Raw genomic sequence first — 27,674 nt, 5'->3', positions numbered from 1 at the left:
TGGTGGGGCTTTGGAAGACAATCTCAGCGAAGAAGTGTTTCAGAGAATTTCTCTTATTCTCCTCTACCACATTCTCCATCACAGAGATGTGTGCCCTTCAGAACTCAGCATGAATAATAAGGATTACAAATTCTACCTACAGAATATGCTTAGTTTAAGACGGGATGAAGACTGTTACTATTTTTCACGGAATGAAACTGAAGATATTTTGGCCGCAGTAAGGCAACATTTTAAAACTTCTGAAACCCAGGTAAACAAAACATAAGTAAAAATAACTTTGTATTTATTATTGATATAATGCCTTTAAACAATTCAGACATTGTGTCAGTATCGTGTTCCTCCAGAAAACTGGTAAATAACAGCGTGAGAGCACAGGCTGAACGTTAATCTTTGCTGTGCGTACTGCTTAATACTAGACTTCTTGACTTGCTTTTGGCATGTGCTACCTAACACTTCCACAGAGTCTGCTGAGGTATTGTTGGAGAGATTGTGCATGCTAGAGACCATTCCCAGCAGGTAATTTCAATGCAGCTGCCCTTCTTAGGGCAAATGAAAAAAAGCATAGCTTTGTAGATGCGAGTTCTTGGAGTCATCTTCAAGAACAGAAAATACTTTCTCATCTCTTGTATTTATTATAGATACACTAAATATTTATAGATATACTAGCAGTGGTTGTCTTTAAATGGTATAAAGCAGAATAGCTCCAAAACTGACCTGACTGTATAGCAGAAATGATGAATCCTTTTGCTGCGATGAAATCCTTGCCAAGTCCTTCACTTCCATGTCCAACCAAAGCAGCGTGGAATAAGGAGTCTGTCCAAAGATATATTGATTTCCTTCGGTTGGGACACATACATTTGTGACTAATTATCTACCAGCACGAATATGCCTTGTGGGATGATTGTTACAGATAAGCTTAAATTTAAAGTTTGGGAGAAAGACATATTGAGTGTATTCGGCTGCAAATATCCTTTTTATGTCAGGAAACATGTAACAAGTTTTCTCAAAACTGTTTGTTATTCCATATCTCAGCTGGAGTCTATAAAATAATAGTAGAATATAATAATATTCTAGAGGTCACAATCTAAAGAAAAGCTCTTTTCCTTCCAATGGCCAATAAGTTTGTGCCAGATTAGATAGCTCCTAAAGTACAAATTGACCTCTAGTGAGAAACCCCTTAGAACTGTTCATAATATACAGTTAAATTTACTTGATCACAAAGTTTGAATTTGCCATTTTCCTTTCCTTAGATTTTAATTTACACCATACTGTAGTAGAGTTTCCTATGCAAACAGAAGATGGCTAGGAGTCCTGGCTGTGCAGCAGAATGTCAAGGGCCTTCAGTTCCTCTTTGTGTGTTCTTTGTGTAATTGTTTCCCATCATAAATTATTCATTGACCAGTACTTTTGGTTCTGACTCTTGGTGAACGTGCTGATTTCCAAGAACTCCAGTGGTGTCTGGGCAACTATAAAGAGGCATCGGTGGGTATTTGGCATCTGAAAGTTGAATAACAAACCATAAAGTGTTTTACTGTCTGGTCTGTTTGTTTATGCTGGCAGTATAATCACTTGTCAAGGCTGTTCAGTAACAGAGACTTCCTTACTCACTGACATGGGGAAAAAGAGGGGGTTTTTTAATGAAAGGTACTCAAAACATTGTAGACTAATACTTCTTAGAATCACAATGCTTGAGTTGTGGAAAAGGGCCAATGATGCAAGAAGAAAAGTATTTTCAGTGGATCTTTGTATGTTTTGATTGCACAGAAAATATCCTCTACTCACTCAAAGCATCTAATGTATTATTTGAAATGAGAAATGAGACTTTGGCCTTTAGAAATGTAGATGTGTAATGAATGGACACGAAATACCAGCCTTCTCTCCACGGTGTTTGAGGCATATATAGAGAGAGATGAGAATGTGTAAAATACATTATCAGTGTACTGGCTCATCTAGTTGACTTTTCAATGTAGTTAATACCAGTTAGAGACAAATGAATTTAACTAATTTTCACCTTTATTTGTTTGTTTCTCTCAGACTCCAACTGTTTGCAGTGAAAATAAACAAGAAAGGCAGAAATGAAAGAAAACAGGGATAAGTTTCCAGTTGACTGGTAGAGCTGCTCCCTCATTTCAGAGCTGCACACATCCACACACATGGGTATACACGACTGTATACCACTCCTGTTCAGTCACCCAGCAGGGAGGTCACCCTTTATCTGCAGAACTATAGCTTTCCATATTGTCCCCAGATAACTGACCCACAGCAAAATATTGACTCCACTTAATAGGTAGGGAACTAAAAACTTGAAGAGAATTCTTTATGAAGTTTGAGATAAAGACCTAAAATCTGTGTTGTTTAAGTCGATTTCCTGCGCCTCAACAAGAAATCTTCCCTTTTCTGCCACTTTCTGGAAGTAGGTGTAGATGCAATTGAGGAGGACACAAATAATAGAGCATGAAAAAAATGCTAAGGAAAAATAACCTGAATGAAGGACTGCACTTCTGGCCTGTCAGACACTGAGTAAAATGTCAGATTTTTTATTCTATCCCTGTTGTCCTGAAAATGTCCTGTTTCACATTTGTGTCCTGCTGTCAATCCCAGCTTTACTCTGCATTTCTTTTTTCTGTTATGGCTGTCTGTGAAAGTGTTTTCTCTAGTTTTAGCTCCTGTCACTCTGATTATTTAAATGGAGGTGACCAGGGCTGCCTTTATGCTGTTTTCTCCTGATTTCAGTGTGTCGATGTGAGTACTCTGGAGAAAAACGCTGATATAATGGACAGAGATGGTGCCGATGAACACACTCTTCCACGTCTGGCTGCTTTAATCATCACTCTGGCTCTCCAAGGAGTCTGTATGGGCAAAGCAAGTTTACCCTCCCCAGAATTCTTTATAAAATATATTTTCAGTTCTCTAAACAGTACCACTGAGCTCCAAGTGACAGGTAAGCTATTTATTCACTTCCAGTTGCCTTTTGTGACACAGATTTGATGTAAACTACCTTTAAATGCCCAAAATACTTTTTGCCCTTTATTGTAGATTTAAATGCCATTTTATTTTAGATCAGTTAAGCAGTTGCTTCTGAACCTAAAGGTTGGAAAATAAACTCCTTATTTTGATAATTCTCTGAGAGGTACAAAGCAAATTGTTACTGAGATTGTTAAATGTGTGCCGTCACATTAATTTATTAATGGCTCAGCACAGTCTGAACGACCCAAGAGAGCTCTGAAAGTAGCAATCTAGCTGTGGGGGCAGAGTTCACTGAGGCCTCATTGACATTGCTTCTTTATGTTGATTTTTATACATTGCAAGACTCATTTAGGGGTAAATGGAATAATTCTTGTATGGTAGCCAGATTAGACATCTTAGTCACTCATAGCTCAGTGTAGATGTACCCTCAGGAGAGATGAATTAGACACAGACCACTTTGTTTTGACCAAATGCTCCCTGATATCTGCCTTTTGTACCCGGAAACATCTTTATGGTTTGTGCTTCCCTACTTGCCTTCTGATCTTAGTGCCTGGGAAGTGATCCCAGAATATGAAAAGTTCATTTTCTTTAGGACCTCTGTTGCTAGACATATCAGAAATGCTACTTGGCCATAAAAAAATAGAAGTATAGGAGAGTTCAAAAATAATTAAAGAAAACAAAAGTGTTGAAGTCTCAGCAGCTGCTATTAAGTTCTGTAAAAGATTCTGCCTGCTTAGCAGTTTAAGAAGCCAAACTGTCAACCCAGGAGCCTACAATGGATTTAGAAAGTTATTATAAGACATCTACTTTTCCATATTGGTGGTAACTGCTAATAGTAACACTTCACAAGATTTTCAAAGCAGTTTTGAAAAGTCACATTAAGTATGGGTTAAAACAGCTTAAAAAGTAGGTAAAAAATATTTTTATCCCTTAGGTTACACGGAGGTGCATCAAATGACAGAAATAACTAATAAAGAAAAGTAGAAAATCCTCAGCTCTATAAAACCTGGCCTTTTAGATTTCACTTACATAAACTGATTTTGCAGGAAAAGCCTTTCTTAAAAATTGTCACAATAGATCTTCTAAAATAATTGTCTCACAAGAATTGATGGAGCCATCTGGGCACAGTGCTACTAAGTAGCTATATATGCTGAAATCCAGAATCTAGTCAAGACAATAGCAAGGCTTTATGGTTGATGTAGTTAAGGTGAAATTCAGAGAAAATATTCTTAACCAGTTTGTGACAGTGTAAATATATTTTAAGACTGAGCTAATTAAATTGGTGCTTTAAATCTAGTGAAATTCTGAAGAGAAACTGCAGGAAGGAACAAGGAAAAGGCAGCATGAGCAGAAAGAAAATACAGGGAAAAAAGCAAATACATTTAGAAAATAAATCCAGCTTCAGCTCTGTTCAAATCTGTTTGCTCAAGACAAAGATAGTAGACAAATATTTTATCACAAGTCTTTTTACATTGTATCACAAGTCTTTATCACAAATCTTTTGTGAGATTTGCTGTTAAGGTTATACCATTTGCTTTTTCCTTTGTAACAGCATTTAAAAAATAAAGAATTATCAGATAGAAACATTCTTAATCTCATTGATCTAAGTTCCTTTGAAATTAATTTGTGGGCTGCTTTTGTTTCCAATGGACAGGCTCAGGTTTACAGAAACTATCACTATGACTTCATCTTGAAAATGCAGTGGTGAAGGAAGGTGATAAGTAAGACAGGATAGAGCACACCTCCTCATATAACCAAATATTTAATCATCAGGCACACACATTGCACTCAAGCTATGTCATGGGTTACATCCCTGCATTGCTTCAGGTTTGGATTAGGGATCCTGGCTCTCACCTTCCTACTTCCATACTATAACCAGGCATGCTTCCAGATTAACCAAAGGAGAGAGAAAATCCACTGCCTTGTGTTCCAATTCTGAAGTGCAAGGGGCAGCACAGCATCCTGAAAGTTGCTTTCAGCACGTCCTGTAAAGGATCTGTGTTCCTGGCCTTCCTGGGTTATGCAAATACCTGACCATAGCACCTTATCATGGTGTTCCATTTACACAGCAAAATTTAACAGAGATCAATGGTTAAATGGAAGATGAAGTGTCTTTTGGTCACATCTGTTTTCCTCTGAAACAGTCATAGGCAAATATCTGAGTGAGGACAGGCAGAGCATATTGAACTCCTGGACGTGTTTCTAAGTGACAATTACCTACAATAACAAACCGGGGAGAAAATGTACTAAAATGAGGAGTTGAATTAATGTTAAAACTAACAGAATTTTAACAGTTTGGGTTATATATATTTTGTTAATGTGTATTTTCCCACGTTAACATATCTGTTTTCTAATAAATCACTAGATCTAGAACAACTATTGAATGTGCTTACAGCCAAAAAGACCTGCACTGTAACTGGACAATTCCACAGTCACAAAAGAAGACGTTACAGTGTGGGCATCAGAGGTACTGGAACCAGTAATATCAAAGGAAACCATACAAAAGGAGACTATCTGAAGGGTTATTTTGAAGATCATGAAAGGAACACAGAGTGGGACCAGGTTAATCTATTTTTTATGTTATTATACTATTGGTCACGGAATTTCGCTGCTAAAAGTTCTGATTGCTTTGCAAACACAACAATATTTCTGAGGTGAATTTATTAGTTTCAAAAAGTCATGCAGATACTGTTATAGATATATTTATGTAGTTATATTCATTTCTGTATTAATTTGTGTTAAATCTCAAATATAAGTATTAATTATGGATGTGGAATGTGCCATTAAAGTAGTTGAGAGGGGTTAGTAGAATGTTTAGTGTTAAGCAGAATCAGGTGTTTCTTCAAGACACAGAGGAGGTTTCACACATTTATTAGAGATTTCTTGTGATCTTGTGTTGCAGACTTTCTAGGGCCCCCAAGTGACCTTGTAGAAAGAATAGTTGTTATATACCAGGGAAAAACAGTAAAACAAGGTTTCTGTGTAAATTGTGTTTAAAAGGTTTCTGTAAACTGAAGACTGGATATTTCAAAGTTCTTTTAATAGCACTCTATGCAGTACAGAAGCCTCTAAAAAGTACAGAGTCTGTAAAACAGAGCTTTAGCTCCTACCCTGTATTATTTTTTAAGGCTTTGAAGAGCAGTAGCTCATAAAAGATGATTTATTCTTATCCTAAATATGCAAAAATTAAAAACCAGTTGTTTATAACAATTAAGATGGTAACTGACTTCCATCCTTTAGACTGGAAAACATGCCTTAGCAAAAATGGAGACTTCAAAGTACATATTTTGTATATAAGTATATATTTATATATCCTTTGTACATATTTTTACACATATGCTTTAAATATATACTTGAAACAATAAGTTTCTGGTTTTAGTTCTTTACAACTAAAGAAAGTTTCTTTGAGTTAACGTTTCAAGTTAACTCAAAGACAGTGTTTCCTTTTCATTTAGGAGAATAAGTGAACTGACTTTTGCTGTGTGGCCATTTTATGATGTGGAAGTGAGACAAATGGCATATTTAGATATTAACCTGTGAAATTTTATTGCATTTTGAATACATACTATATAATGTGTTTATTGCTTTCCAGATGGCCACAAAAGGGAATCATACTGATCAGCATGGCGAAGCATTTAATAGAGTCTCAAAATCATTTTAAATGAAGGTCATTTGAAATGTTTTTCAGCTTAATTTTAAATTATAAAAGACTGAAATCAATGGTGATACTATCCATCCAACAAGTAAAATTGTTCTCCACCAAAAGAAGAATTCATAAAACACAATATATAATTTCTTGAACTTCTGAGACTGACTGTAACTCAGAAGATAAGTGTTCAGGGGAAATATCTGAGGCTTGGAAGTCAAACTGAGAGCCAAATAGTCTGTGTAGATAAAAAAATAATGAAGAAACATCTGGAGAGAAGAGAATTTCTCTCCCATTTCTCAGTATTATTCTCTCCCTCTTCTTTATAGCTACATCTATTTTCGTTGACATATAATCCCCCTAGAATGCTTTGTTGTTTCATTGTTGTGTTGCTAATTTTATCTCCTGCTTTCTGCACATATCTATAATAACCATTGTTCTCCATTAGTAACATGTGCTGCTACATACAATCCATTGACTCGTTTGTGGCTTTTGTTGTCTAATTACATTAAGATTTGTAATCTGTTGTTTAGATAGGAATTACATTTTGAAACATGACAGGAAAAAAGGTCACTGTTTTCCTTTCAAATCATCATTGTCTCTTCTAATTTAAAAAAAAATCACCTAAAACAAGCAAGTAGCAAGTGATCTAAAACCAGCAATAATATTAAACTCAATTAAACTATGTCACAATGTTTAATGTATTATTTTATTATTCCTTAATAAAGAAGCATGGATTTTGGAAACCAAAATCATCCATCCATCGATTAATCTGGTTTTTCATCTGAGAATATGCAAATCTAATTTAACCATTTCTTTCCCCAATTTGGCAGTGTCTGTCTTGTACTGCTGGTTATTAAACTGGACACAATCCAGATGTGGACTATGTGCTGAGTCCTGAGTGGAAGGCAATAATCTTTTCCCACTGCCTGTTGGCTACACCCTTGCCAATGCAGCCCAGTGTGAAGTTCCTGCTCACTGCCACACGGGCACACTGGTGGCTCATGTTCAAGTTGTCTGTCAGGACTCTGAGGGCCTTTTCTGCAAAGCTACCTTCTGGTCAGCTTTTCCCAGCCTTTTATGGGGTTATTATGTTTGAAGCACAATAAATTTGTCTTTGCTGGCCTTTTAAAGGTCTTGTCAGCCCATTTCTTTAGCTTGTCAAGATCTATCTAAATAGCAGCTGTGCCCATTTGCATGTTGACTACTTGTCCCAGTAGGATTTCATCTGCAAATGCAACATGGTACATTCTGTTCTACCACTACCTGAAAGGTGGTTGTAATGAGGTGGGGGTTGGTCTCTTCTCCCAAAAAACAAGTGATAAGGCAAGAGGAAATGGTCTCAAGCTGTTCCAGGGAAGGTTTAGATTGGAGAACTTCCAGCATTTAAGAATCCTGTCAATGAAGAACAGACTGCTCAAGAAGATGGTAGAGTTATCATCTCTGGAGATGCTTAAAAGATGTGTAGATGAGATGTTAGGTTAGTGATTGGACTCCATGATCTTAAATGTCTTTTCCAAACAAAGCAATTCTATAATACAATTTTTAAGTGATCTTTACACCAATGTAGTCTATATAACATCTACTTTGCTGACCATTGTTAAATGAATTTAAGAAATCAGTTACATATCTTACTAAAGCAACACAAAGACAAATATCACTGCCTCGATACAGGTAGTATATCACATAAATAACATTATTATGTAGTCTGACATGGCTAGCTAGAAAGGTGATTTCTATTAGCATTAAAATATTTTTGTTGGCACATATGACAACAAAATAGTTAAAGATATTGCTGAATCAGATCATCATGATATTAACAGACTTCAACAGAAATTATGTTACTTCATCCCAAAGATTCTGGTCTTTCTGAAATATGTAGTAGTATCAAGATAGTTGGGAAAGCAAAAAAGAAATAGCAATAATTGAAGTAATAGAAGTAAATATTTTAACCAGAAAAGATTATATGGAAAACAAGTCTTTTTCTAGGCTGTATAGCTTTGTGTTCTTCTAAGATTCAATAATTAACCTCAGCACTAAATGCAGCTATATGCACCATGTTCAGTAACTGTATATACTTTTCTACATAGGCTTGTTTCTCTGCCAATGAACTTGTGAAGATATTTTTAAGAAACAATTCTTCCTCCATTTCTAAGGACCACTTCAAGCAAATCAGTCCAGCTATCATTCAGCAGCTGTTAAGTTGTTCATGTCAGCTTCCTGACTCCAAGCAGACAAAGCTTCCACCGTCAACTTTGGAAAGTGAGTTATGGTGTTATCAGTAAAGCACTGTGAAAATCTTGATGAAGATGTGCAGAGGGTTAACTTCTGGAGACATTTCATTCATTGATAAACTTAAAAACCTTTATGCCTTCTGTAATATATGCACTATATTAATTTCATAGCCTGCATGTTAGATAATAGCACTGTATTGAAAAGTGAGGGGATTCAGCAGTCTCAGTATAATATTAAACAGAATTCTGTTTCAGTGTGTAAAGTTTTAAGTTTGCTTTCTTTCATTTCTTAGAGAACTGCTTGATATAGGCAGCTTGTGGCCATAGGGGAGATCTTATTGACGTTTATAAATATCTAAATGGTGGGTGTCAGGAGGTTGGGACATCCCTTTTTTCTATTGTAGCTAGCAACAGTACAAGGGGTAATGGGATGAAGCTGCAACGCAAACAGTTCCACTTAAACATAAGAAAAAACTATTTCACTGTGAGGGTGACAGAGCAGTGGCACAGGCTGCCCAGGGGGGTTGTGGAGCCTCCTTCCTTGGAGGGCTTCCTGGACATGTTCCTATGCGCCTTGACCTAGGTGACCCTGCTTCTGCAGGGGGATTGGTCTCTTATAACCCCTACCATTCTATGATTCAATGACAGGTCCTTATCAAAAGGTTGATGGGCAATAATGACTTAATTGGTGAAATTTCCACAAGGTTTATGTTGGAATCATCACATTCCTCTTACATATAGCCTCGAGGCTATATTGTGATATGACAAATTCTTGATGTAAATAAGTTCTGTTTTAATGTTGCTGGGTTTTAACCTTGTGATAGTTTCCAGAGAAGCTTTGGGAATACTACTGTGGGAAAGAAAAACAGCCAGAAAACCAGTCACATGGACAGCAAGCAGGACTTGTATGACAGTGCTAGAACAGGAACTGAGAGTATAATCAGGTTGTTTCTAGTTGCAGTTGTAGCCCTCACATACCACTGCTTCAGGGATTTCTCCCTATCCATTCTGCTGATTCAACTTCTTATGTAACCAATCCCTAGTTCACTGTATAAAAAAAAGTATCTGTATCTTATATGACCTTAGGCCTTCTTAATGTGTTTCCTGGTTTTGCTTTTACGTTAAACCATCAATATCTGGGAAGTGGTTGCAAACATAGATGTGCTAATTGCAAGGAGCATGAATTTCTAGTGGAGGATTTGGGAGCTGGGAATAAGCACTTCTAGGCTACAATCAGTACCTTCAAGACACAATTTCTACGTGGCCAGCTCTAGATGACTAGATCTTTTAAGAGCTAATAAGCTTTCCCTACATCCTACCAGACAATAATCCCTTATGGAACAGCACTTTCCATCTCTAAATTCTATCTATACTTTAAGCTACACATGCTAAATGGCTTGTGGGAATGAGCTAAGCTGTCATTCCATGGTGTGCAGATTTATTGAACTAAAAGGGTGAATTCAAAAAGCATGTTAGATAAGAGCATAGATAGCTTGTGGATATCCCAAGTATGGTTATAGGGGGAAGAAGCACACAGAATGGGAAGGATCATTATAGCTCTCCAGAAGAAGGAAGGATGGACTAAGTTGCCCAGGTTTCATATAAGATTCATGGCAAATTCTGTTGAGTGAGATTCTCCCAAGTGAGAGATTTATGTATATGAGAAAAACTCAACTATTCAAACATTGAATGGAATTAATAAGAGTCACTTCTGCAGCCCTTTCCCTGTGCTTTTTAGCAAAGGAGAGTTTCTATGACCACAGGGAATCTTCTGCTGGCTTGAGATAGGAAAAAGACTTCATGTTTGACCTATGTGTGACCTAGTGACCTCAGCATAGGCTTATTAGTTTTATTCTGTTCTATTTTACTGACAGGCTGTGTTATTTTGGCAAGGGCTGACCTTCCATAAATATCTACTATACTGTATAACGTATTTGGATGTGTAGTCTGTGAAATTTACTGCCTGATTTTATGAAGTGCTGAGCACTTGCAGCACTATTAAAGTGTGAAACGTTAAGTGACACTTTTGAATATTTTGGCATTAGTTTCTTTGTCTGTTTCTCATCAGTGTTTTACCTCCATCATAAGACTCTCATACAGATAAATCAGGATTCACATTGTGCAAAAAGGTTGGAAACGTGAGCAGCATGTAACTTGTAAGAGTTAGAACTTTCCCAATAACCTGGGAAAAATGGGTTGGTGATCCTGATGTAGGAGGTAAAGAAGTGTATGTGCACAGCACATTCGTAAACATAATTTGGGTGAAAAAGTTGATGCTTAGAACTTAAATTAGATGCCTACATCGATCTGAGGTTTTAGGCTTTGGTTAGTTTACTGAATATGATTCAGCTAGTAATGTGATGCTGACTGTAAAGATAGACAGGTGTGGCATGGCAGGACATAGAATAGAGTCTGTTGAGAAAATAAATGCAGACCAGCATTCACTGTGCTTCTCTGAATGTCTCTAATCTGCACAGATGCTGTCTATTTAGCTCTTTAAGTTGTGAATTTGGAAGCATTGCATTATATTACCTGTAAAGCCCCCCCAAATGAATGTTTTTTAGGCTTCCAATCCTGTCATCTGTATCACACCTGAGTAGAAAAATCTATGTGACATTGAATCATTTCTCCTCTGTGTGTTTGTGTACAGAGGTGGCAAAACATAGCCTTAAAACCAGATACAAAATAAATGCTCAAACACAAATACAAATATTAAATCATTAAAGGTGCCTTTTTTTGGTTTATTTTGTTTTTCCCTACAGAATATGGTTACGGCACTGTTGCTGTTTTACTTATTACTATTGGATCTATGTTTGGTACAACCCTCATTCTATTTAACTCCTGTCAAGAAGTCTATACACTCATTTTACAACTGTTTGTTGGTTTGGCTGTTGGGACCCTTTCTGGAGATGCATTGTTGCACCTTATTCCTCAGGTAGGTAACACACAGCTGTGTTTCAAAACATTGACACATGCACGTGTGAGTGAAAACACACACAGAGAAAAGCTTAAATTAAACCTGGCTAATGCTCATCTGTTGAAAAAGAAAGCCTTCCATGAAATCTGGAAACCAACTACCCAGCACTCCAATTACATTTGCACTTTGTAGTTCACAGAGAGATTGCAAATAGTAAGCAGCAAAAATTAATGTTTGATGAACTCAGAGAAAATACTGCTCCTATTTTCACCCACAGAAATCAGAAATCCCACAAGTCCCATGCAAACCAGGTTTCTAGATGTGTGTTAACCTCTTTCCTGAGGCAGATTATCTAATGTATTTTAGGAGAAATTGTTCAAAGGTTGTTTGACGCATCCACAGTCCCCTCCACATAATGTGCCAGAGAAGCAGGGGCTGTCAGCATAATTAAACCTGCTGCCTAGAAGAACTGTAATAAATGGGTACTGTGGGGTTTTTTTTCCTATATTAATAAAACAAATTTAAAGATTAGGAGAGTATGTAAAATGGAATCAATTTTTTCCATTGTGTGTTCTTTTATTTTTGACTGAATCTCTGATATGACACAACTGTTGTGAGTAGACTTCAACTGGTCTTTGAAAGAAAGCTTGGTGCTTTCACTTGAGATTCTGGTTAAAATGTTCTTCAAACTGATCTCCAGAAACAGAACAGGGAGAGCAGTTTAAGGACAGCAGTTCTCAGTGAATGTCAAACAAATCTGTTTCTTTAAGAAACACTCAATGAGTGTGAAAATATTCTCCTTCACCAGCTGTATCATCTCCAGTAGCCTTCAATGTGTCCACTTCCAGAGTAAAGGAGGGTTACCATGCTGTGCCACTAGAGGAAAAATGGAAGCACACCTACCAGCAGAAAGCTTTATGGATTATTTTCAATGTGAAATTTAAATCTGAAGATGATGCAAGTAACTGTTAAAAGATAAATATACTCCAAACAAAATATACCAGATATAGAGAGATACATATTTTCTATAGTAGCTAGCAACAGGACAAGGGGTGATGGGATGAAGCTGGAACACAAAAAGTTCCACTTAAATATAAGAAAAAACTATTTCACTGTTGAGGTGAGGGAGCCCAGGCACAGGCTGCCCAGAGGGGTTGTGGAGGCTCCTTCCTTGGAGGTCTTCAAGACTCACCTGGACATGTTCCTGTGTGACCTGATCTAGGTGACCCTGCTTCTGCAGGGGGGTTGGACTAGATGATCTCTAAAGGTCCCTTCCAACCCCTACCATTCTATGATATATGTATAACTGAAAATTAATTGAACTGTTATTAAAAGTAATGTTACTTTCACCACTGAGAGATGTTGAAGTGTAGCAAGGACCCTTAATAATTTATTTGATTCATCTGCTATTCAGCTGAAACACAATGTAAAGTTTGAAGAGATCACAAAAGGAAATTTTGAAAAGAAATTGAATTAACTCATTATGGATGACTCTGGCAAAAATTAAAACATTGCCAATTCAATTTTTTTTGCTTTCTCTCTTTTCTTTTTTTAGACTCTTGGTTTACATAAACATGAAGCACAAGAGGTAGAACATTTCTATGAGGGGAAAGAATATATTTGGAAACTTTTGGGAACAATTGGAGGAATTCATGGATTTTTTCTGATAGAAAAATGTTTCTTTCTTTTGGTAACACCACGGATCCAGGTAAAGCTTTGTACAATTTATCCTTTAAAAGAAATCATTTTGAGATATGACAGTGCACAAAATGTTAAAATGACCGTGGGAAATAATTATCATTTGTATGAGTTAAATGAAGCATTAAAAATTGCCTTCCAAAGTACTCCTACCAGTTTGACCTTCAATGTCTGTTTTGCTTTGCTCTGTGGGTTTGGTATGCTTCATAAACGTGTTCCATGTATTTATAACACAAGAAGGAAACAGTTAGTGGAAGGTGTTCCTTAAGCATCCTTTCGTGACTCTTGCTGGAGCAGGTGAAGGGTGTTGGATCCATATGAAATAACAGTGACAACTGTTTCTCCTGGGCTTATTTGAAGAGGAAGAAAACATAGATGTAAGGGCAAGATATTTTCAAGCATATCTTAAAATTTCCACCTTTTTTGACCCCTATATGAATAGACTTCAAAATATACAATGATGTTGCAGCCAGTATTACAATCTTGTATTAATAATATCTCCTTGCTCACTGCCAAGCTTATAGTAATTCTCTTGCTTTATTTCAGTGTGTCTGGTGCCTGAAAATATGATTATGCACAAAGATAATGTAACACAAAGTGTGATGGCTCATTAAGTTTCTCAGCATGGGAGACTTAGCCTTTGCTTGTTGTGTTATACAGAGACTGTTCAGTGACTGGCCTGATTTAGATATGTAGCAGTGAGTCTCTATTCACACTATCTTTGAGTCAGCCATAAGAATATTATGCAAGATTAATAGAATAAGAGCATTTTCATAATAGTGATATTTTGTTTGGCAAAAAGTAGTCCTTTTTGCTACTTATTTAGAGATAAGAGCTTTATCATCATCCCATAATATTTTACGCTTGCTCTACTGAGAATTAGATGAATTCTTAAAGTTAGTTTTTCTATCCATTGCAGCTTCAAGTTTTAATCTTCAGTTTTAAAGCAAAACAAGATTTGTCAAAGCATTGTGATTCTCAACAAGTTTCTGATTCACTCCCCATGGTTTTTTTTAACCAAACAAACATTAAGAAATGTTAATGTCAGACAACAATCATTTTTGTCTTGAAAAATAACTTTTATGAATGTTAAACTTTCACAAAAGGCTGAGAAAGACTACACCTGTGTTCAGTGGGTTTCAGAACTAATTGCAAAGCATCTTCATTCAGCAGGGTCTTTCTTTAGTTAATGGGCACTGGGGACATTCCCATGATCTTCCAGTGGAATCTGAATTAAATGAACATGCAGGCAGAGGCAAATCTACTTCAACCATACAGTTGGTAGGTTACCAATATGCCATACTTCCCTGATTTTATGTCCTCTTTTCTCTGTTTGTTCCTCAAAAAAATAACCCAAATTAACGTAATAAATCAGTAATTTTTTTCAGTCTTTATTGATTTGTCCCCTGTTACATGACCTGATTGTCAGGAATCTCTCGCTTTTGAAATGGATGAGATTTGCCAGATATTTGGAAGAGATTTTTCCAATCACTTTTAATAAGTGCCTATCAGATTGATATAACAATCCACTTCCTGCACTGCCTTTCCTTGACAAAATTCCTGAAGATTTTCCTCCTCCTTCCTTCTGAAAAATGTATCACATGCAAGGAACCTCTCCCTTGGGAAAAACGTCAGGATTTTCTGCAGTGAGAGCTGTGCATGATTACTCAACAGATGAAATCTTGCACTGTATTTGGGCATTATTCCACAGATTTGAACAGTAACATAAACAATCTGGATATCTGGAGTGATGTTTACCTACAATAGGAAGTTACATCATTTTCTGTTGGTCTGTGGAGAGTATACATCTTTGCAAATTAAATTGACTCGTGCCTTCTAACCTGTATTCTCTTTTTCCAATAAATCTCTTCAGGTTATGTGTAGTATCTAGATACGTAGGTTCCTGAGACCTTCTGTATGTGAACTCCATTTTACTAGAGCAGTTGTGATGAGTGAGAGCCTCATGAGCCACTGCTAATCTCAAACACAGTTGGGAAACACTCAATTTGAATGCAGAGCAAACAGACAAGTGAAGAATGTTTACTGAGTTGTGACCCACGTCATAGCTTCCTGTTTATTATAATGAAGGAGCTTTTCATTCCTCTCAGCTGCAAGATTCCCCTAAAGTTATGTATAGATCACATGACCTAGCCTGACTTAGTTTGTACAAGAGAGGCCAATTTTTCAGAGTCATGTGAGTAATAGTAAGACAAACACTGGTTGACTAAGAAAAGCTTATAAATCCTTCAGGTCAGTGATTAGTCTTGCAGTTTTGACTCAGAGTTCAAAGAAGTGGCATGTGAATAAATATTCTAAGAGAAGTGGAACAATTACTGGAATTCATATGACTGGCTGCAATCATGGGAATTAAAGACTTTTATTTTTCCTATAAAATGCAGAATTTAAAAACCAAATTCGTTCCCTTCCTTCCTCATGCTTCTACAGCACATATCCCACATCCCAACCAAGCTAATACCAGCCAAGGAATGTCTCCTGTTTTGCAACCAGTACACATCACTGCTATATTTTTTGGAGTGGTGGCTGCTATCCCTAACAAAGCACTCTTTCCTGTAGCTGTTGACACTTCACTGACTGCCTTTAATAACCTTGATACGCTTTCTTGTCCAAAAGAAGAAAAGATAGTGATTATAAATTCAGGTTTTCTAGTTTCAAGCAAACAAGTTTTGGGGCTTATCTCACCCTTGTGTAAATTTCTAATAATATCTTGAGTCAGAAAGAAAAGTCCCAGGGAAGTAGGGAGAGAGAGAGAGATTCCTCATGATCTCGCTTCTCTTTCTACAGTCGTACTTTCTGTTGATTAAATGTTAGGGCTGATGCATCAAATTAACTCTCTGGGATAAGGACAAAGATACTGTTCCTTTATTCACATGAAATAAGGGTAAATTTCACTCACTGCACTGGAGTGTACTCATGTACTTCTATGCCCAACCAGTGGTGCCTGACACCAAGACAAAGCCTAAACTTAAGGCCAAGAAGTGAGATACTGGAGGTTCTACCACCCAGAAGAAAAAAATCTATATTTTGACATTGAAATCTACCTATGATCATCTTTTTTAGTCTTGTTTTTTCACAGATTAACTGTGAAGTACACAAGCTCCAAAGAGACTCATTTTTCCTTGGAAATCCCGTAGACACCCTGTCCAGCAGGAAACCACAATCATTCAGTCAAGACAAAAGATACTATTTGAATTATAATGTCCTTTTTAGTTCTGCATTTGGCTCAGATTTTTGTGTATTCAAGCAGAAATATGATTGTCTTGGGTTATGACACTGCTTTGGAATGTCTTTCTTCCTACCTGAATTAGACTGTAACCTTTTCTGGGCAAGGGAGATTTCTTTTTTATGTGTTTCTGCACTCCCAATTACACTGACGGTGTAATAAATGTTTCTAATGATATCTATGCAAATAACAGTGAATATCTTTAATTCAAAAAAGCTTGAACTTATTGATATTTACCTGTATTTATAACAGTAGCTGGAAGAGTCCTTTAACACTGATCCATTATCTTTGCTTTTAACTAGAGAAGCCCTGAAGATTCTGAGTGTGCTGAAGTTCCTCCAGAGAGTAAGGCGATCAGCAAAACAAGTTAGTATCAATCAAAAAAAAGCAAGTAACAGGAAAAGCCTTCAGACCTAAGATGGAATTGAAAGCCTGAAGCTGGCTTAGCTCTGCATTTGCTATGTGCTACATCACCCTGTCTGATGGTGCTTGGCTACATGGTTTAATGTCTGCTTAAAGACCTTTTCAGCTGCTAACCATAGCATTGTACAATTAATTAATCTTATACTGTCCATGCTTTAGTGCTTCTTTACTCACTGTTGCAAACCATTTTTCTAAAGCCTTTGCTTAAAGGAAAAGACACAAAATCTAATGCAAATAAGATTTTTATTGAAAAAGCACCAAAGGTTTTGTAAACTTTTCGTGGGCTTTTCTTTCTGAAGGCAGTGAAATGATTGTTTTCTTGGCTCACTGTACTACTGTAGTTCTTCTCCTCCTTCTCTTACCCAGTAAAGCAATAGCTTCTTTAAACCAGTAAGGATTTATTACGTGCATAGAATTATGGGCTCGTGATGGTTCTTAGTTTTAGGATAATCTGTTTTCTTCAGAGAGCTTCAAAGTAATTCCCATCTTTTCTATTTTACTGAGACTTAGTCCAAAAACCAGGAAAATAGAGTATAAACTAACCTCTGCATTTGATTGTACTTGAATGACTTGCTCAGGCAGAGGGGTTGGACTGGATGATCTTTTGAGGTCCCTTCCAACTCTTAAGATGCTGTGACCTTGGTGGATTTCTGGAGTTGCAGTCATTCAACTGAGGGAATAACATTTTAATTGAAATCAGTTTATTTATTATAATCAATTCCCCTTTTTTTGGTCATTTATTTCATAATTTTTGTACCTTCTTCTGGGTTTCTAATATTCTTCTCTGGTTTTTTGGATTTCATTTCCATTTCTGTGGCTTTTGAAATCTCCATTTCCATTTCTTCGGTCTCACCTATCCAACAATACACAAACCAGTGCCAGTTTCAGTGTGACTGTCTAGTCCACGTCTAGATGTTTCCATTCTGTTCAGTCATCACTAATTACTAACTGCAAACAAATAGCTAGTGGTCTCAATGTTGTTTGTTGTATAACTAAATTTGGGATAGTTTCATGGTAATTTCCTTTCTTTGGTTCCATTTTTTTCCTCATACCTCAGTTTTGCCTCTTTTAGAAATCAGTAAGTGACACCATAGGAGGGAAGGGAGGTTGTTTTGTTTTAGAGGTTTTTTGAGAACACATCTTTTCAAAAGTTTGTATGGCTACACTTCTTATGCATAAATGTACCCAGGTACCTTATCTAAATGCATAAATGTACCCAGGTACCTTGATACTGAACCAAGTTTTGTAATGTAAACACTGGGGGGGGAACAAAGATGTATTTATGGATAAATGTTTGCTTTAAACTTTTATTCAAAGCTTTAAAAGAGTAATCTATAATGGGAGTCCTGCACCCATTATCAAATAGAATTTGCTCTGAGTTCTGACCCCCTATTTAAGCAAAAGAAAAATACCAAAAACAGATGTAGGATTGTTTAAGAACAAAAGGCTTTATAGAAATTGCTCAGATAATAAGTTAATAGTTACTATTGCATCAACATAATGCACTGAGATAATTGCTAGTAACGAGGTTTGTTTAAAATATGCTGAAAGTAAGTGAAAATAAACATTCAGATTTGTTTATATATGCAGCTTCTTAACTTTTAGTTAAGTAAGTTCACAGAGCTTATATTTGCAATTTCCCTGCAACGTTAACCTGATCCCTATGTTATATTGCAGACATCACCCTGGACTGAGTTCCAGTAACCATGGTATACCTTCTTCAACAACCAGATATTCAAATAAAGCAGCCTAATAATATCTCAGGCCAGGTCATGGTTTTGTCCTCACTGGTCCTTATTACAAATCACAAACTTAATATAATGCAGCAATCTATCATTTCTACGTAATTCCTGCCCTGTGCTATTGGTTCTAAACTGCCCATAGCGTTTAGAAAGAACTGTGCAAACTGGGGACATCCACGTCTGGTTCTGGAAGCTGGCAGGAAAATCTAACAAGCCTGCCAATTGTTCTGAACCCACAGAGCTCCCAGGCAACTAGGGAGGATTTTCTGAATACATTTGTTAGGCTTTTATGTGCTGTGTGGGTTTTTTTTATAATAGTCTGAAGACTTCTAGCCAGTTTCTGTAAGAAAAACATCTCTCCCATCACTGTAAAATGGTCATCTCTGAAAAAAAACATGACTGGAGTGAAATATTGTAATAATTGTGTTCAGACAGTTCAGTGGAACTCCACACTAGCTCGTTAGACTGTCACATTATATCTGTGCAAGGCCAACAAAAGTCAGGAAAGTTCATGAGGTTTAAGGCCCAAATCACTGCCCTGCTTCTTCAGGCATGAAAGCAACCCTTTGCAAAATGTTCTGTCCATAATGTGAAGAGGGAAGCTGGATGAGTTTCCTGATTGTAAGGTTGTGGATAAAGTGGATCAAAAAAAGTACAGGATAGGGGAGCCAATTATATGTTGCTCAGCCCAGACAACGAGTCTGTGTATGGAGCCTCCTTGCTACTTGAAAAGATAAAACCCCTCTCCATGAATCCATTCAGCATGCTACATGGCTCTCTGGGTTATAGGCTGGACAGAGAGACTGTTTCTAATTCCCTGGCTTGATTTCTGCCCTTTTATCGCTAGTAGCACCTTTCCTCTCATGTCATAGACCTCATAGTGAACATCCAGTGTACTGTTTCCCACTAAAGCAAAGTCACAGAACAACATGGGAAAGAAAACCAGTCATCTGCATCCACGAGTGATGCTGCAGACAGGAGTTGTATAAGCATAACAGCCATTAATTGATTGGAACAAAAGTTGGAAATGAGCATGCTGTAACACTTTCCTAATAGGGAAACTCGGGCTTGTCTTTCATCTCTGTCCTGCACTGTAATATAATCTCATGAAAAACAGACTCTGAAACATTACTCAGTAGTAACATGCTTTTAAATATTAAAATGATCATCTGCATGAGACTAAATGTTCATCTTCACTGTAGCTGTGCAGTTCTGTGACAGAGAAAAAACTCCCACCTTTAAAATAAAAACAACACATCCAGAATGGAAGAAAATTTGTGTGAATTTCGGCAATCAGGGAAAGATTAATGGAAACCTTTAGGACATATAGTGAGGCTGGAGTCAAACTGAACTAAGTTTATTGTCTAATAGTTGACCCAGTGAATAAAAGCTACTGCTTCCTGATATTTGCATCTCTGAGTTATTCTACAACCTACTTTTTCATGTTGAGTGTATTGCAAGGAGTATAATACCAAGGAGAAAACAGATAAACACTGTTTCCCTCTGATTATTCTTTTTGCAATCTTTTATGTGACAAATCCCGAATAATTTGTAACATAACAAAAATTACAATGTCTTTGTGTTAAAACTTCTGAGTTTTTTTTGTCTATTTGCTTTTTCCTAGGTAAGAAAATTAGCTTGTTAGCAATAATGGTTCTGGTGGGTGACAGTCTTCACAATTTTGCTGATGGCTTGGTAATAGGAGCCGCGTTCTCGTCCTCAACAGAAACAGGTGTGACAACGACCATTACTATTTTATGCCATGAAATTCCTCATGAAATGGGTAAGAAATATATATGTGTGTGTAATTTTCCTGATTTTGCTTTGTACTTCCAGGTTTGTCAAAGAATTTTTTCCTGTATGACATTAGTGGGAATTTGTCTTACTGATATTATCATGAACTGTAACATTAATGTGTGAGATGGGTTTGTAAAGAGGCTGTTCTCTTTCCCCTTCACCAAAAGGAGAGGAGGTTTCTTCCCTCGTTATTGGATGCCATCACATCTCCCTCTCTCCATCAGGTCAAGAGTGACTTGTTGTTCTTATGTTTCCAGACACAAAAAATAGTAAGCTGTGGATAAGAGCCATGTGTGCATAACGGGCATGCGTGACACAGCAGGCTAGCCAAGAGTTTTAATGTGCAGCAGAGCCATTTAACAATGCACTCCTCATGCTATCTGCATTTTTGCTGCTAATCAAGGATAACAAGATAATAAAAGAAGATATATGACTCATTTTACTAGTAGACAGGAACATCTATTGAACATCACCCCCAATTATCTCCTTGTGGTAAATCTTTCCGTATGCTTGAAGCCGTCCCTGACGTTGTGTTGATGAATACGTATAAACTGGAAAGTTTGAGATGAGAGCTGCAGATTCTCATTTCTGTTTGCAAATAACTGAAGATTTCATGTGCTATCTATGTAGAAAACTTCCTTAAACAGAAAGGTGGGATGAGGAAGTACTGTAAAATGGGTGACTCTTGTTTGCACCAAAATACTGACCAGTTAGCCCCAAAATGGACCTCTTTAATTCTGGGGTAGTAGTGTCCAAGTAGTGTCCAAGTGGCATTTCTGTACTCACACAGCAGAAGTTTTTAAATCTTTTACTGTGAACATATGAAATTATTTCTTTTGAAAGAAAAAAAATCTGTGCTGAGATTCTGATGTACAATTTACCAAGGTTTAATTTAGCTCTGGAAACAGTGGAATTGAACTGAAACTGGACTCAGGCTGGCATAGGTTTTTCTGACTTGTAACACCTGTAAAACACTCAAAAACCACGTTGCAAATGTACTCAAATGATTTGAACTGGCAAATTCCCAGTTGAGAAAGATTTAGAAACTCTGGGAAAGCATGTGACTTCGCTTTTGCATGTATCCAAGTTGGAAATGTCATCGAGAGAACATCGAGAACTAACAGAAAGCCACTTTTTTTTCCTATCTTTAGGAACAGCTAAACAAATACAAGTCAATATGGGGCTTTATACATTTTTTTTCCACACAGGATGAGTTTATAACTAATTCTACAGAAAGCTAAGGGCAGACCTCTGTCATTCACCAGCTTTGTGTATATCCTTAATTATTGTCCTTCATATTTTATTACCAAGAATCTTACAAATATCAGCTGAATGATGCTTTTTCTGTCTTTTTCTTTATGCAGGAGATTTTGCTGTGCTGCTAAGTACAGGGCTGCCCACCAGGATTGCAATTTTGATGAATTTCATAAGTGCACTCACAGCATTCTTAGGACTCTATATTGGCCTTTCTGTATCAAATGACCCGTGCATTCAAAACTGGATTTTTACTGTTACAGCTGGAATGTTCTTGTACTTATCTTTAGCAGAAATGGTGAGAACTTCAGTCTATTGTTATATTTTCTTTTTAACATAGCCACATCAGAGATGAGTGTCAGACAAATGCAGGTGGATGAACTTGGAGGGAAAATGAGCTTCTAAGCTTCTTGGGAAGAGCATATTGTTTGCTCCATGCACGTGCAGTGCTTAGAACAATAACCTGATTCTGTTTCATGTCACTGCCATTTTGGATGTAATTAGTAAAATCAGAAAGAGTTGTTTAGTACAACATAAAGACACATGTGAGGTGAACCTGCTTTTGCAGGGGCAGTTGGACTAGATGTTGTCTAAAGGTCCCTTCCAACCCTACCATTCTGTGATTCTACGGCTTGAACCTGCAGAGGGTTTTTAAATCTTGAAGCAGCTAGTTATTTTTTTTTCCTTTTCTTTGCCCTTTACATATTTTTCATCCCTTGTTTAAACAGAATTTGCTGTTTCTGAACTAGAATGCAAGATTCTTTTTCCATTCTTATCTCTATCCTATTCTTATCCTAGTCCTAAGAATACCCTATTCTTATCCTATTCTTATCTCTTCTTGGCCAGCTTTTTTATCTCAGATAGGTTTGGATGAGCTCTTAAGCACTTAAAAACCTATCAGGTTGCCTTAAATTTTTCATATTTGCCCGATATTTTTCACACTATTACTTCAATAGCAATGAAACAGAAAAACAATTTGTAAAGATATACAGTAGGAAGAATGTCTAAGGATTGTGGGAGTCTGTAGTGGAAGCATAACTCATGCAGATGCTTCAGGCTACATCATTTATTGAAGAGATGGCTAACTACTGTTAGTACTTGTAACAATGTAGACCTTAATTACCTTACTAGTTTTGTCACATGGCTTTTTACCAAATGGGTGCTAAAGGTGCTTGCAAACTTCTGAACAAAGATGAAATATTTCAAGTGATTAGATTGAGAGGGAAAAACAGAAGTTCTGTATCTTCATAAAGTATTACTGTTTTTCCCAAGCCTGGCTGTCACTACCAACCTCCACCTCATGCCTGAGATATAATTTACCAGGTTCAGCCATAATACTTTAAATCTGATATGCCTTGCCACTATTACACCCCATTTAAAGATCTTGTCATAATTGACCTTAGACCTTGTGAGTATTTCAGTCTGTTTTTGCTAATGTAACAAAAGTGAAGTGAACACGAAGAACTCCTGAGAGCTTATGAGGGCACTGGCTAAGGACTGTGAATGTGTCAACAGTCCTGACTGAGGTGGTAAATAACACACCAGAACATTGTGCACCAAGTTGCATTGTTATTCTGACACAGAGAAATTTGGAAGTGAGGCTGCCTACTGACTCAGTAGACATGGGTTTACTAATGTGGCTTGAAATGATTTAGGCATATTTTTCTTCCAGTATACAGCATACATCAGGGATCCACAAGCTCCTAGAACACCATGTTCACCCTGAGTCTTCAAAGCATGGTGTTAGCTGTAAATCCCAAGACATGACACAGTTTCAGGCAGAGACAGGGACCTTGTTCTTCTTGCTATAATCTTATTCTTGATGTGAAGAAGAGAAAGAAGGGAGGAAAGAAAGGAGAGGGGAGGATCTTATTTCTCTAAGCTCCCTTTAATGAATAGGATTGCAATCAGCCCTTCTCTGCATTTTGTCAAAAAACCTGCCATTGGATTGCTCCCCCCTGTTTTGTCAGAAGTGCAAGTGCTGAGGATCACAGGGATTAGTTTATTTAAATATTATTCCTGTAGCACTGCAGCAGTTTATGGATCTGAAAAGATTTGTGTGTTTGTGTAGTGCATCTCAAAGGAAGATCAGGCATGCTTTATGTGTTTTTCAACTTCCTGCACAGAAATAACTTATGTTCTCTGCTGCATTCTCACCTACAAACAGCAATCATCAGTGTTCCTATCCATGGTGTACAAATCCTTAGTGGTGTACAAAGCTTGACTGTAATTTTCAGCATTTGTTTATGGGCTTGCACACATTCATGCCTTATCAGAGCAACAGTCAAGTAAAACTGAACAACTTCTGTGGTTTCTGCATTGAACAAGGGTGTGTGAGGTCGAGGTTTAGTAACAGGACAGCACGGTGAGACTGGTGCCACAGTCAAGGTTGCACAAAACTACCTCTGTGGTTAGTTAAAGGTTTTTCATTTCTACAAATGACATTCTAGCTCCATTAACAAGCAGGGTAGACTAATCATTTTAGAAATCTAAGGGAAAGGACAAAAGAGAAAATGATTTATACCCTTCATCATTTTTTACCATGGAATTCTGCAGAAACTTGATCTCCCCAGTAAGTGAGGAGGTGGAAAGGTGGAGTATTTTGTCTTGCAAGTGTGTATTAACAGGTGTCAAATTGCAGTGTAAATTGCTGCTTCAAGATGTTCATGTGAGTAAACACCTGTAATATTGTGGATTTATGTGTTGTTTAAACAAAATTTAATCCCCCTGAATAGCTTTTTATGAGCTGTAGAGTGAGATTTTTTTGTACTTAAAAGTCATAAGTATAACCATAACTTTATACTATTTCCAAAGGTCTTTTAGTTAATAAAATACCTTTTCTTTAACATACCTTGAAATTTGAGACACCAATATATGGAATGGAACAGACCAGCTGACTCCTAATGAATTGTTTCTTAAACAGAACATGTCTCCTTTTCCTCTTAGGAAACAAACTTGAAAATGGAGTGTCAGCCTCTGAAATTGGTATCCATGAAGTAATCATTATAGATAAAGATTTATTAAATGACATGCATCATATTAAATCCTAAGGACTAGGACATCATTTCTGAGTGATTGTACAGATCATGTTGGTTTACATGGCTCCTGACCAGAAAGGCTTGGTGTCTAATTTGAAAAGAGGAAGATAGAAGGGAAAAAGATAGTAAGGAGAAGAGCTAGGAGCCAGCCAGCCACTCTCTGAGGCAATGGATATATTCTCTGACTAACCTTAAAAATCTTTTGGATTTTGGAGATGAAAATGTACTTTTAAAGTGACTTATTGGGCTGTTGCAGCACAGCATTTGGGCCATATGTGCCTTAGCATATATGTCTAGCCAGCACATGGCTGAGAGCCCCTCATGCCTTCTTTCAGCATGCTGCTGCTTAGTTTTTCAGCATATTTTTTGTGTACTCATGATAACATGATCTGGAGTGGGAATAGAGTAGTCCCTTGATTAACAGGAATTCTTTTGCCTCCAACAGATTTCAAGCATTAGCAAGCTTGCTGGCTTCCAACAGCTTGGGTGTTGTGCTGTCTTCTCTTAATTTGTGAACTGTTTTGCATCTGCCAGTTGAATATGCTTTGTGGTTCCTAAACAACAAGCTTTTAACTGCTGTACCACACACATTTGAGTTCAAAGGGAGTTGGGGAACCACAGCTGATACCGTGTCAGCAATCAGCTTTTATTTTCAGAGATCAGCAGGGATGTCACATAAGACTATAGAAATAATCTATGTGCTTGCTAAGATGCACATAGGATAGGTGGAGGGAGTAGATGTCTGTGTTGGACATAAGAAGGGTAGTAGCTGATGAGAATTCCTCTACTGTGCATGTGTAACATAAATTGGCATTGACAGCAATAAGACAAAATACTAACTTTAACAGTAGGAAAGGAAAGTTTCTCTAAATATAGAGAACTTGCTCACTCAGGGGAAGAGGAAAAAATAGGCTGATTGGAAGGATAAAAAAAGACCAAAGGTCAAGACTGGAACCTTGGATTCAGGCCTTGGTCTCAATTAACAGTTTTTACTTATGTACACAGCAAAAAAACCCACATGCTCCAAACACAAGCTATCAGTTCAGCTTTTGATGTACATCAGAACTTTGATTTTTTCATATATGCATTAGATCTAAAGTTTCTGATGATCCTTACATACAAATTAAATATAACTACATGGCTAAGATGTGAATACCTACCATAATTTAAACTACTGCCTAGTTGTTACAAAGATCCAGGACATTTGGGTTTCCCCAGTTGTTTTCTGCAAAACTTTAAAGTGGAGGCAGATTTTTTTATTCTAGTTGTTTTGAGGGATCCATGACAACTTCCAGAGGAAGAAGAATGAAGGAGAAGCAGATCCAGAAAACCCCCTCTGACAGAAGGAAGGACAAGCATAGCAAGTAGATGTAGACATACCCTATTAGCCTTCTTGATCAGCACCACTCCACTGTCTCCCAGTGGCTGATGCTGTTACAGCTCCTGTCAGGAAGCTCTGAAGAGCAGAGGAAATAAGTAGCTTCATTCAATTGCAGGCTGGGAGTGGAGCAGCAATGGATAATGGGAGAGTGGCAGGACCACTCACTCTTGTTTTGAAGTTCACAACAAGCAATGGAGAAAAAAACCACAAACCCTAACCAAACTCAAAGGTTATTGCCTGTACCCAAAGGTACCAGCCTATTGCTCTATATTTATTTCCAAAGTTGATGTGAAAGTGTCAGCAGTTATAAGTGTCTCTCCTGGTGTCTATAATACATGAAACATAAATACATAAAGACAGTCTGAGCCTGAGGCATCATTTTTGTAGGCTCAATTGAGATATACATTTTGTCTAAAACTTTGATAAAAGAGAGAACTCAGGGTGACAGGTCAATGTAAGTAGCTTTAAATATTACTATAAACAGCTGTTGCTCTTTTACTTGATTTAAAATTCACAACATCAAATACTAAAAAGGAGGGGTTTTTTCAAGCATATTTTTCAAATCCCATTTTTTACTTTTGTGTTTGGTAAAGCCCAAGTAAATAGAAGTGTTTCCAGTTATTTCAGCAAGAGCAGAATTGCCCTATATATGGTACTGAAAAAAAAAACCCCTCAAGCTAGTTTATTCCCACAAAAGAGAATCACTAATTTTACTAAATAAGCATTTCCTTACAGTCAGCTGCATAACATTTCTGAAAACTATTGAGAAGTTAACAAACCTTGGACTCTCATTTATAATTCTTGTCAGTTTCAGTAAAAGAACCAAAATAGGTAGAACAGGATTCACTTAAATATTTGGCTGTCCAGATCCATGTTGTTACAAGGTGTAGGACATGCTGCAGATTAATAGCTATATTCAGAAACAGCATTTTGAAAGGGTTTTTTTTTAATGAAGCTTGCCTTGTTTTCCCATAAGACTTTTTTTTCCCAGAGATGGATATATCTGGCTCTCATTCCTGTGTCTTATTCTTTTTTTAGCTTCCTGAAATGACTCATATTCAGACACGGCGACCCTGGTTGATGTTTCTCCTACAGAACCTTGGATTACTATTAGGCTGGCTTTGCCTCTTCCTTTTGGCTGTATATGAACAGAAAATTAAAATATAAGTTTTCTGTTGGAAACCTTGAAGTGCCACTTATGACAGTGGATAGCATTATTCACAGTTTTGTCACGTCTGCTCTAGTGATAAATGTAAATTGAGATGCTGGGATATTTCTATCTGAGCAGTAGGTAACTGTTTCACTTTATTAACTTATTGTTCAGATTTTATAATTA

The 27,674-nt window shown here is 37.0% G+C and overlaps 1 protein-coding gene across 1 annotated transcript; it reads left to right on the top strand.

Moving 5' to 3' along the window:
- Positions 1 to 27,602, top strand: SLC39A12 (solute carrier family 39 member 12). Its single transcript, XM_061996910.1, has 11 exons — positions 1 to 250; positions 2,734 to 2,941; positions 5,333 to 5,529; positions 8,704 to 8,875; positions 11,610 to 11,782; positions 13,320 to 13,472; positions 14,633 to 14,743; positions 17,006 to 17,069; positions 20,493 to 20,651; positions 22,030 to 22,217; positions 27,377 to 27,602. Exons 1-11 carry the CDS (start codon positions 110 to 112, stop codon positions 27,503 to 27,505), a joined length of 1,695 nt encoding a protein of 564 aa, XP_061852894.1. The 5' UTR covers positions 1 to 109; the 3' UTR covers positions 27,506 to 27,602.
- The last annotated feature ends 72 nt before the right edge of the window (positions 27,603 to 27,674 follow it).

Source organism: Colius striatus, chromosome 5 (assembly GCF_028858725.1).
Source record: "Colius striatus isolate bColStr4 chromosome 5, bColStr4.1.hap1, whole genome shotgun sequence".
Lineage (NCBI taxonomy): Eukaryota > Metazoa > Chordata > Aves > Coliiformes > Coliidae > Colius > Colius striatus.
This window is presented reverse-complemented; position numbering and strand designations above follow the sequence as displayed.